General features: G+C 50.1%; 5 protein-coding genes and 1 non-coding gene across 6 annotated transcripts; 1 reads left to right on the forward strand and 5 right to left on the reverse strand.

Moving 5' to 3' along the window:
• The first annotated feature begins 81 nt into the window (after positions 1-81).
• On the forward strand, positions 82-2,301 carry CC77DRAFT_1022815 (DUF1760-domain-containing protein). Its single transcript, XM_018525544.1, has one exon. The coding sequence runs from the start codon at positions 212-214 to the stop codon at positions 2,219-2,221; it is 2,010 nt and encodes a 669-aa protein (XP_018383355.1). The 5' UTR covers positions 82-211; the 3' UTR covers positions 2,222-2,301.
• A 46-nt stretch (positions 2,302-2,347) lies between these two features.
• Positions 2,348-4,618, reverse strand: CC77DRAFT_941110 (hypothetical protein; the record flags this gene model as incomplete). Its single annotated transcript, XM_018534773.1, has 2 exons — positions 2,348-3,213; positions 3,262-4,618. 2 exons carry the CDS (start codon positions 4,616-4,618, stop codon positions 2,348-2,350), a joined length of 2,223 nt encoding a protein of 740 aa, XP_018383356.1.
• Positions 4,619-5,606: 988 nt separating this feature from the next.
• Positions 5,607-7,111, reverse strand: CC77DRAFT_1022818 (hypothetical protein). The gene is made up of 2 exons (XM_018525545.1): positions 6,642-7,111; positions 5,607-6,582 (listed from the first exon to the last, which is right to left on the reverse strand). The coding sequence occupies exons 1-2, from the start codon at positions 6,778-6,780 to the stop codon at positions 5,747-5,749; spliced, it is 975 nt and encodes a 324-aa protein (XP_018383357.1). The 5' UTR covers positions 6,781-7,111; the 3' UTR covers positions 5,607-5,746.
• On the reverse strand, positions 6,702-7,755 carry CC77DRAFT_242971 (hypothetical protein). Its single transcript, XM_018530832.1, has one exon. It carries the CDS (start codon positions 7,544-7,546, stop codon positions 6,992-6,994), a length of 555 nt encoding a protein of 184 aa, XP_018383358.1. The 5' UTR covers positions 7,547-7,755; the 3' UTR covers positions 6,702-6,991.
• A 1,791-nt stretch (positions 7,756-9,546) lies between these two features.
• Positions 9,547-9,966, reverse strand: CC77DRAFT_941199 (DUF1754-domain-containing protein; the record flags this gene model as incomplete). The annotated part of the gene is made up of 1 exon (XM_018534780.1): positions 9,547-9,966. One exon carries the CDS (start codon positions 9,964-9,966, stop codon positions 9,547-9,549), a length of 420 nt encoding a protein of 139 aa, XP_018383359.1.
• A 1,356-nt stretch (positions 9,967-11,322) lies between these two features.
• Positions 11,323-11,408, reverse strand: CC77DRAFT_t71. The gene has a single exon. It is a non-coding gene; the product is annotated as a tRNA-Arg (tRNA).
• Positions 11,409-11,795: the final 387 nt, after the last annotated feature.

An 11,795-nucleotide genomic window follows, 5' to 3' on the forward strand; every position in this document is an offset into this window, starting at 1 on the left:
CGATCGTCTTGGCGGAAGCGGGGACTAGCGTGCACGCGAATCTAGTGGTGGGCTGGTAGGCATTGCGTCAGGGCCCAGCCCCATCCAACATTTCTGGGTTGTCCTCAACACCACAGTTTCCGCCGCTCAACCATCAATACTAATCCGTTCGTTTCAACTTTACCGGACAGGTAACACACACGGCTCGAACGTACTACCAAAACCACGAGTCATGGCCGAAAGCCAAGTTCCCGTCCAGAAGGACGAACATCCACTTCTGGCCTCACGCCCGCCAGTCACCGATCCCATCACCTACCTTACTATTATTGAATACAACCTGACAGAGGAGAATCTGCCTGTTCTGCATGAAGTTCTTCAAGATGCCGAACTCACTGCGACTATCGGTTGGGATCTGATCCATTTACTCCTGCCGTTGTTGCCGCTCTCGGAAGACTGTTTGCAAGATATCGCTGCAAAGGGCAATCCTAGAGAGTGTGTCTTGAAGGTGACAGAAGCACTGCGGCTCCTGGAATTCGAAGAGCCACACGACCACACGGATGGAGAAGAGGACGATGCAGAAGCGAGCGAACGCACAAAAGCGGCGGAGGTCGGAATGGGCGAGTCGAGCACAAGTCCAGCCTTCCAACCAGCCGTAGTGCCACCGCTCCCAGTACTGAAGTTTGAGGTCCTCTTGACTATACTAGCAACATTACACCGGAGGGTCAAGACGAAGTATCCAAGCCGATTCCTCTCAACTAGCCTCCAGGCCGCGCTGCTCGCATACAACAGGGCAAACACACATATTGAAGACCTTACCCTATCCGCTGTCAAATTCGTCAAGACACTTTCCGGCACTAAGCGGCCGCATCTGCCCTCAAGACGGAGCAGCGGGAACCTGCTACGTGTGAACACCAATCAATCGGAGCCAGATCCGGAGGCGCAGAGCGACGCGCCAACCAATGAGGAGAATGACCTTGTTAATCGCCTACTTCAGTCGTTCCTTACGCACATCCTAGAGGAGTATGTTTTGTCGTTGACATCGGATGACGATGTTCCAGGTCTGGCATGGGCAAGCAGGCTGATGGAGCGGTACGAACCCCAGCGGATACCTAATAAGCCCAACTACCAAAAATACGCAGATCGATTTGCAGATGATGAGGATCTGACCTCTAGAGTTGCAATTCTTGGGCAAATTGTAGCCTTGAGCCAGGATCTTGGATTGAAGTACGAGGAGCTGCTGCGGACTGTGATGGACACAGAGGACGAGAAAAGAGGCATTCCAGGGACAGAAGACGAGCCGCCAGCCGCAGCCGCTGATATACCACTTTCACGAACAGGAGCCTTGATTCTTGTTGCCGCGCAAAGCGTCAAACAAGAATTATATGCACCAGCCACACAAAATCAGTCTTTATCTATTGACATCTTCCCCGGACACGCCACCATCCTTGGTAACTTTATCGGCACTCTTGGTCAGCAAACTGTCGGCATGGAACCTGAGGCACTACTTGATACAGTTCTTACGTTTGGCCTCATAGCGCTCCAGCATAACAACATTGGCGAGCCAAAAGATGACGAGTCATTTGCCCAGTACCTACAGACGATATCGCTCATCTCTGCAAACTCGCCGTCGCCCAGCTTACGTGGCCATGCACACTACCTCACCACTACTGTGCTGCGCTCCCATCCCCATGATCTGGTTCGCCTAACGTTCATCCGCGACACATTAGAACACTGTCCGTACGAGAACCTCAAAGCAAGCGCGGTGTCATGGTTGAAGGGCGAGACTCTCGAAGCCAACGCCCCACGTCCAGAGTCAGCAGATGATGACCACGAAGAGACGAATATTTTCGCCACACCTGTCGCGCTATCTACTGTCGCGCCGTTCTTATGGCCGGACCTTACAAAACAATATGCCGGTGACACTAGTCTAGAAGACTCATGGATGCAATTCCGTCAGGAACTCGGTTTCTATGTCGCAGCGCTCAACTTCTACTACCTTCTGTTGCAAGCGAAACACTTGCATGACACTCTTGGTATCAAAGAACTAAACAATAGTCACAGCATCCAGTCACGCTATTTGGATGTGCTAAAGCAAACAGCTGCGCGGTTCCAGAAAGAGTTGACATCGGGCGGCGGTGCACTTGTAGTTGAAGGAGAAGAGGCGCTGGAACAGGCCAAGGCTGATGTTGGGTTGCTCGAAAAGGTAGTCGAGTGGGTAGAGGGTGGGCTGAAGAAAATGTAGATAATGGATTTATGTATATGATGGATGATGCTTTCCCACAAGCATTCACAAGTTTGGTAGCATTCGCAGTAAAATTCTCGATGTTTATGCTATTCTTCAACATGATATGGACTCGTCTTTGCAAAGTCAAAACCCACTGTTCATTCCTCCAAACCCCGCATGACCATAGGATCCACCCTGCGGAACCCAACCGCCAAAATTGTCTGCCGTCATATCATTCCACAAATACAAATCTCCATTCTGAAACGCCGCTGAGAAGTCGCCCATGTCGGTTGAGAAGGTTGTTTGATCGTTCATGGGCTGAGCCTGTGTGCTTGCATCAAGGCCTAGTTCGTTCGCAGTCCATGGTGCCGGCGTGGGATAAGCGTTGCCCAAAGGAAAATTTGACATGGGTATTGGGTGTGCTTGGTGTTGTGCAGCAACCTGTGACGGATCTATAGCGGAAGTCGCAACTTGCGAGGTCGGTTCCGCAAACGTCGGCGTCTGATTCCCCGTCGCAGTATTGCTATCATCACCATTGCCCGTCTTTCTCCTCTTCAAATGTCTCCCCTCTTTTCTCCATTCCTGGTACTCATCCCACCAACTCTTCAGTTTCTCGTGGAGCAAAAAGTTCCAATGGCTCGGAACTCTGACCCTACACTCCGGCGGCCCCCCGGCCTCGTTCGTCTTTTCTAATACAGTGTCAAGGTAAAAGCTCACTTTTAGACTCTGACTTTCGAGGAGTTCGCCCATCTCGGCATCTGTCCCGACTGCGTATTCGGCTTTCATCAGAGTCACCAGAGAGTAGACAGCACGGACAAAGAGGGCGTTGGGTGATTTCCGTAGTTTGTCGACAGGAACGGCAATGAAGAAGTCTAATATGGTGTGTGCTGCGCTTATGCATTTCGTCGTCGCGTTGATCTGTAATGCTGAGCGCGAGAGGAGGGACTCGGGTTGTACACAGTCGTCATCTAGCGCGGGCAAAGTGATGTGGCGATTGCGAAACTCGATGACTGAACGACGTTAGCTAAGCTATATGCAATCTATCAAAGTCAACTTACCGTCGTAGCGACCTCCGTCCATCCCGAACTCCCACATAGATAGCATGTCCGCGTAGTACTCCAGCTGGAGATTCAACGTCATTACATCATCTGGGATTGCTTTCCTCCAGTCTTGCATTCGCCGATCGAAGATTCGCAGTATGATTTGCATGCGCAATTCCGAAAGACTGAAGCTGGTACTTGCATCGTCAAACCCGAAGGCAGTGTTCGCCTCATCAGCTATCCGCTGAAGTTTCAACCATGCAACTATTCTCTTGTCATCCAAGAGCTTTGACTTTTCCAGGATGTTGAAGCACTCTTCCATCCAACTGTTGAAAAGCAGTATGTTGGGTCGTTTTAGTCTCATCGAGAAGCCTGCACTTATGATGTAGAGCAGCAGGATAGTACGACAGTGCTCAAGTAGTTCCTCCGGCGAAGATATCTTCTGAAGTGATCGGATTGCACGCTTGGGCAGTTGCTCGTGCGTTCTGGGTTTCGATGTCAAGCCTAGTTCCAAAGCCATTGATGCGGCCATGTTAACCCACTGATAGATTTGTAGCTGTCCTGGTGTCTTGGAAGGTGAATAGTACGTGACAGTAACGATGAGCGCTTGTATAGCCTGAACTGATTTCTCGCCCTGGATGAATGCGGATCGTGCATAGAGAAGGACAGTTTCTTCATGCAGTCTGTCCGACAAGGCAGAGCCTTTGGAGTGGGCAGCTGCAGCCATGATCGCATGGAAGAGTGCGGGTTTGTTCGCTCGTAGATCGAAAACGTCCCAATGCTTAGGAATCGTGATACCTGGGCATGCAGCGACGAGCTCAGTGCGCCATATGCTCAAGAGCTCCCGAGCCATGTCTTCTGAGATAACACCACGGTCTATGATATCATTGTCAGAAGACCCCGGAAAGTTTATAGGTGCGCCAGTGATAACGGGGTCGACTGGAGGTGGTTTGCTGATAGGTGCTGTCAGCTTTGATGTCGCTGTTATACTACTCAGGCGACTCGGGACTCTAGGGGACGTCTCCTTTCCTCCTGCATGTCCTTGGTCGTCTGAGTCATCGTCTCCCGATTCTTGCTCGCTGACATCGTTGGATGATCGTGTGTTGGTTTTCAAAAGGCTACGCATCTGCTGGATCTCCTTTTCCAACTCTGTAACTCGCACATCTGTTCTCTTTCGTTGCCTTCTCTTAGCTGGCGGCGCAAACACACATGTTCTATTCGCCTTCGCGCATCGCTGGCACTGCGTAGAGCTTGCATCCGGATTCATAAGACATCGGACCTTGGATATGCGACATGCTTCGCAGGCGCGGTTTAGTGGTTGATCTTGAGGCTTTTTGGGCTCCGAGTCTGGGCTATTGACGAGTTGGTTCGTCATCGTCCAGGGATTCTGCGACTTGCCATCATCTCCTCGGCTCGTCATCCTGCTTCCGTGTACGTGTCGGCAAAGTTGCCGCTTGTTGTAGGATAGTATACTCGTTCGATTATGGGTCTCGTAGATGCTCACGCATAATGTTTCTGATTCGCTCTTGCTAGCTGCGCAATTCCATGTTTGTAATCACTTGGAGATCGACTAGCGCAAACGATAGCCGGTGGATGTTTGAGATGTTGTGTAGGAATTGTGCAACAAAGTCTGATGGTCGCAGATTTTGAGCGACGATTTTCTTAACCGTTAGACCGATTGAAGCGCTGGAGTTAGCAATGGTGTTGAATGACGAACGTTGATGCCTTGGAAGCCGTTGATTGAAAGTCGCCGGCCTGACAGGGTCTGACACGCAGCATTACTAATTAGGAAGATATGTGGGTCTAGCGGCAACCCCCGTGGCTAAACATTGAACCTGCAAGGCGCAACACACGACACGACCTAGTCAAGCGTTCATCTCAAGACTTAAAGGATGCTCGTGGATTTTCTGGTTCCAAGAAAACGGCTTTGAGTGATGGAAATACATACTGGCCTCGCCTGCGATTTGTCGCGATGTACTCAAGCATCTCAGTCATTTACGGGGTTGGAAAAATAGCCAGGAGTACGTACGCGTCAGGCACCCAATACTACTCACATGCGCGACTCGTATTGAGGTCCAGAAGAAGCAATATGATAAGACGGAAGTGTTGCGGTAGGGCCGCCATAAGTGTTGATTCATTGGCAGTGTGCGCATCATTGTCAGCATGTTTCATTAAAATCACGGCGAGCGCTACGTCGGTTCAGGGTTGATGTACTGGATGAAGAGTATCGCGCCTGCGTGGCTGGTAAGGCGTCCATGCTTTACCCGACGGCAAACCTTCGTGACCGTAGGGCGCGACTAGCGCGACTGGAAATATAAGACTTAATATCACCAAGCTAGTGGTGGAATGTCATCTACAGCCAAAACCTTCTGTCACTTTCAAACTCTTTGAAGCTAACTAAATGATTCATTCAACATATCATGCAGTGTTCGTTGCTGCAACATCTCCCGTTTAGCCATGGACCTCTACCAGTCAAAGACACCACTGATGCGCATATCGCCAATCAACATAACCAGAACCAAAATCTCTCAAGTGCGTTACGCGGGATCTGCTCAGGCCAAACCTCCGCATCAAGTGCCGCTTTACCGCTCCAAATATCTGCCTCCGCTGGGTTGACCATCTTGGTCCTTTTGAAGACTTTCCAGAACGCAAACAAGAGACCGAAGATCGCAACACCAATGTATGCTGTGAAGAAGTCGGTCAACTCATCGGGTCCCCAAGGTGTGGTGGTGAAAACCTTGAAGCCATTGAAGAGAATGATGAGAGCGAAGTAGGTAAAGGCAGTCCATGCGACGTAAGGTTGCCATTTGCTCGCGAAGACCATGGTGCTGCGATCAACGTTCTGGGCAATGCATGCTTTCCGGAACCGAGTGTATGTGTACGTGACAGTGCACCAGGTGAAGAGCGATGCGATTGTGGTTAAGTTTTGGAACCACCCGAACACCTTGTTGGCACCAGCGCTGACACTCATGTATGTGAGTAGGGAGATGGAGGCAGTAACTGCGACAGCGTAGATTGGTACACCCTTCTTGTTGCACCTGAGAAGGAACTGGGGAGCCTGGCCGTTTTGGGCAATACTGAAGAGATAACGGGAACCGGTGTACAGGAAAGCATTGCCGGAAGAGGTAGCGGAAGTCAAGATGACAGCGTTGACGATATGGGGAAGAACTGGAATACCAGCATTCTTCATCGCAATGACCCAAGGCGATGACTGGGCACCTTTGGCGTTGTCATCGGTAAGTTGAGGGTCGTTCGAGCTGATGGTGGTACCGATGATGAACGATCCTAGAACATAGAAGAACAGGATGCGCCAGAAGACACGTCGAACGGCCTTGGGAACTAGTGGAAGTACAAGGTCAGTGGCTGTCGTATGCAGTTGATACAAGGGGATTGCTTACTGTTCTTGCGAGGGTTGGCGGCTTCACCAGCAGCAACTGCAACCATTTCAACACCACCGTAAGAGAACGCAGCGTTGACAAGGGTAGACCAAAGACCGGTGAAGCGACCAGTACTACCAGTACCAACGTATTCCTTCATAGCGCCCTCTTTCCAATAGCGGAACCCTCGCCTGTCATGGTCTGGTCCTCCACCAAGCATGATGACCAGACCAGCAATGAGCAGTCCCAGGATCGTTATAATCTTTATGGACGCGAATATGAATTCAGCTTCTCCGTAAATCGAAACAGCGAAGATGTTAAGAAAGACGATGATGACAATGATGATGGAGATCCATATGGCAGGGTTGTACCTAGTGGCATGTTAGTTGTTGTCGCATTCGGAGTAGTGGCGGTACATACTTCTCTTCTTGATCCCAGAAGTTGATAAGCAGAGCGGCAGCAGAGATCTCAGCGCAGAGCGTGATAGAGCTGTTGTACCAATTGTTCCAACCGACGGCAAAACCAAGAGCAGGATCCGCATAGCGAGCAGCATACTGGGGAATAGCACCGGGTAGGGGAAGCCAAGTGGCCATCTCACCGAGGCATTGCATCATACCGAAGACAGCAACACCTGTAATGGTGTAACCAAGGAGGACAGAGACAGGACCAGCGTTGGCGAAAGCTTTACCGATACCGAGGAACAGACCGGTACCGATGGTACCTCCGAGTGCGATGAACTGGATGTGGCGCGACTTGAGGCCTCTCTGAACGTAGCCATAGTCCTCGGCTTTCTGAACTGAGCCGTACACACCAGCGGCCTCGTTGATGGCATTGCCTTTGGTATCGGTGACATCTCCAACAGCATGGTCAGAAGGCGTCTCGCCAGCGACAGCATACTGCTGTTTCTCGTAGTCGTTGACCGACATATCTGGTGTGCTGTTGCGACCGATATGGGGTGACAGGCGGATGGAAGCACAAAGGAGGTGTGCCCAACAAAGTAAAGGACCGAACCTGAGTCTATCAGGGACAACAGGCCCAAGGGATCACAACAAGGGTAGAGGCACGAAAGATGATAGCCTTGCAAGCCGGGAGAATGGGGTTATGAGAACGATCTTTATACCTAGGCGCCTGCGACAGCCGCCTCTCGACTCTGCAGCATATCTATCCCAACACCAGGGTACCGCACACAAAAGAAGAGCATGGGCTGGATCACAGCGGAGACTGTCATTCTGCAGGCTAGTCGCGGCGCAGCTCCGGAGATCCTGCTGGTCAAAGGTGTGATTGGGAGCAAATGAGACGAACTTCTTGGCAGACGGTGTTGCCGAGCAAACACGCGGTACCGCCATGAACTATCTAAACCTCATCCGGAGGGTGATAAGGATGGCACCACAGTACTGGGGTAGATGCTTGGGTGACAAGCTTCGATACAAGCCTTGTCTGTTCAACGAGGGGCACAGCTTCTTGTGCAACATGTCTGCTTGCGGTTTCCCGTACAACAACCTATTCACCGGCGTTGTCGAAACTTTGCGGGTACTGATTGTATGACATTTGTCAAAGGCACACTCTTTGGTTGACTTCAGAGACCTCGAACAGCACGCGACAGCGGAATGGGGCGTCGGGCGTTCCAACTCGCTTAAAGTGCGATTTGGCATTGAGACAAGCCTCAATAGCGTTGGAGCAAGCAGCTATCGCGGAGTCCTGGCACGCGCTAAGCATTTCTCGGCAGGTGGATCCAAGCTACAATCCATTGCAACCCATCACAGCAGATTCCACTATCGTGGGCTGACTAGGGATGACGCGACGGGTGTTGTCCGAATTGGACGCATTTCTAGAACGCCTTCTAGCGCGCGGGGGTACTAGGATGGTATCGCCACACCTCCTGGATCGCGCAATGTATTCAAATTCTGGTAGGATGGTTGTATCGAGACGACCCAGCTGACAACGATTTCAGAGATGCGTGTACTCTAGTACCTCTTCGATGGATGGCGAGAAGAAGGCGCGCAATGAGCGCAACAGTCCCCCACAACCCTCCGCACTAATGGGGTTATTGCACGGACAATCTGCGCAATCTACCTTGCGAGGTGAATCGCCGGCCTGCACTGCAGGGGTTTGATTGGAGTCGTAAACCTGCAAATGACGGTGGCGACTCGTATATTGTTCTCAGTTGATGGCACAAGGCTCGCATCCATCCAATCATATGGAAGATTTTAGAGACACAAAGACCGGAGTGCTGTGTGATGACCCGAGCATCATCCTAGGCGATCTTTTGGGCAGGTGCGTGTATTCGAGGCGTGATACTTGCACATGTGATCCATGTCGCGAGCGTAGGAGTTGTGTCTTCGTCAGGCTTTGTGCACTGATAAAGCTAGAGGCCGGTCACGACATCCAATGGAAAAGTATTCTAGAAGGTTTCAGGCGCGTAGACGCGGTGAGAATACGCCTCGTTCAAGCTACTGGTACCTGGCCATGCCTGGGTGCTTGACTAGATAAGCCGAGAAGCCACTACACTAGTCGCATTGACACAAGACCAACGGGCCGACCTTATCGAAGACAAAAGAAATCTTTGGACTTTGCGGGGTGATACATGCAAAGTTCAAGTCTGCGAAGTAGAGTTTGCGTGAGGGTTTAATCTAGTCAAGTATCAGATTCTGGACTTGTTACATTATGGTATGAATACACACAATCTTATAAGCCGCCGACCAAAGACGCACTCATTGTCATAAGCATGATTGCATATTGCGTTACGAAATCGCAAGCATTCTCCCATTCTGTGTGCGCATACGCGAGACAAAGGTGTGCCGTTTTCCTCGAAGCGATCAGCTCTCCGGATCCAAGCATTATGGCGTGGCGATTGTTGTTGAGGTGCGTTCGACAAGCTACAGCAGATAGACGACATGTTGTGCCATTGACCCAACCCAAGCGCGTCTTAGCCAGGTCCGATTTTGGGCATATCGTGGTGTTCGCTCAGTCCACTCAGATACTTGTTCAGCTCCTCTACCTTCTCCTTGTGTGTTTTCACTCCTTCCTTCTTCAATCTCTCTTCCAGCCTCTTCCTTCGCATCTCGTCGTGTCGCCTTTCAGCCTCCGTCTTCTGTCTTCCACCGCCCTCTCGTATCGATCTTTCTACGGCCTCGGGCGAGATTGAGCGGCCAGGTGTGCCTGAAGGTGACTTGTGCGCGTCATTGTCGGTAGTGGATCGTTTCGCGACGTCGATGGATGTGTCTTCAGAGGGTTTTGTAGATTCGGTAGTCTTTGGCTTCTTCTTCTTCTTCTTTTTCTTGTCAACGCCGCCGCCTTTGAGCTTCAGAGCACCACCGCTGGCCGCAGTGTATTCCGAAGACGGCATCGTGGTGGTGCGACGATGTGTGGTTGGTAAGCAGCTTTACATTGAGCGCGAGATTGATCAACGGGCTGACACGTGACATCCGAAAAAGTGGGGCCGACACCATCGCGTGTATCGGAACAAACAACACTAGTGCATCTGAAGCACTTTAAGCCACCCTGGAGAATGCCGTGGTAGAGTCTTGCCCTTTAGCAATACTCGTCAGTGATCTGCGCTTGCGTATTTACGACAAAAAATCATGCAGCATTTCGTTGAGTTGTACGGAACCGCCGCCCATTCCACACAGGCTCGGACTTGGGATTGAGTAGAAACGACCACTGCTGTCAATGCGATAGCCGATTTCCTTAGAACACCACAGTGGATAAAATATGGTACACACGCCACCTGCCTGGTTTTGCGGCTGGCTCCTACCTACATACTCTGAGAGGGCGATCTACTTTTCGTCATCTGAGATATTTGACTCAATAGCCTTACCATTCACCTGCACAACGACTTCAATGTACTCGACAGCTAATCAACGCATCTAAATGTACATGTATCGGGGAATCTATCGAAGGAGACGGCAAAATAGGTTACATTGGGCGGGGTTTCGATACTAAAGCTAAGAAGATAGATACTCCTCTTCGACGAATTCAAAGATGATTTTCTAAAAGAGGATATAGACACGGATTAGATTTGCTACGACAAAAGCAATAGCTGGGAATTGAGGTTACCTAGGTAATCTATCATATAGGTGGCGTGGCAGGCGTTCTCTTCTGCAAGACCCCGCGACCGATTGAATACTTTTCGGACATCGAAGACCATAGTAGAAGGGCGATACCTAGAGATGTGAAGGGAAATGAAAAGATGTATGAGACGAGATGCGATGCGAGATATCAAAAGACATCATGAGATACTGTTTTCGCGGTTTGAGAGAGAATATACTGCAATGATAAGCGTGCGCCAAATATATGGGTATGTAGTTCTTCATTTAATTCTCAAAGACAAAGACTCTAGTAGAAAGGAAGATGAGTAGAATGGTGCACTGGCGAAGGATGCATATCTGCATAAGCTCAAGGTCTGATCGCACTCCAGAGAGCTATCTAGTGATGCCAATGCTTTCTCTTTTATCATCGATCGGACTCAGATGGCGTGCTTGCACGCTCCCAAAGCCAAGGAAAGACACCCTCCCTATACATGATAGGAGTAAATCATCCTTGCCTTGGAGGCATGTTTGATGTTTCCAGGTTGTGGTTTTCACACAAGACTGCTGCTGCTTTCTTGATATAGTCAAGAAGAAAAAAAGTATCCCAACTCCAGCCCACCAAAAAAATTAGACATTGTCTAATACACACAGTACTAGACTTCATCGAATTGTCTCGATCAGCATGGGACTCGAACCCACAACCTTGCGCTCGCAGATATAGTTATAGGAGGCGCACGCGCTACCATTGCGCCAACCGACCTGTTGCCATGAAGCATACTTGTGGTTGAAGAACTACATATACTTGTCAATTCTAGATCTATCCTTACAGTCTACTTCAAGCCTCTTGTCTGATGCTTTGGAATGCTCCATGGCTGTGGATGGTTGCTTTGCTAGCAACAGTGAAATTTTTGCAAACCAAGTGGAGGACAATGGTGGGTATCTTTTTGGCCGAGAATTCAAAGCAAGGCCGAAACGGATCTGTCTGAATCTTGTATGATGTACTGATACCCTTGAACGCAAGGCTATAACCCGATCTATTCGAAGGACGTCTGTTACTGTATGTGTGCGATGGTAACAACAATACTTAGCGTTGCACACGCCTAGATAAGATTAGACAGGAATGACGCGATCGCAATTTTTGGCAACC

Source organism: Alternaria alternata (assembly GCF_001642055.1).
Source record: "Alternaria alternata strain SRC1lrK2f unplaced genomic scaffold CC77scaffold_17, whole genome shotgun sequence".
Taxonomy (NCBI): domain Eukaryota; kingdom Fungi; phylum Ascomycota; class Dothideomycetes; order Pleosporales; family Pleosporaceae; genus Alternaria; species Alternaria alternata.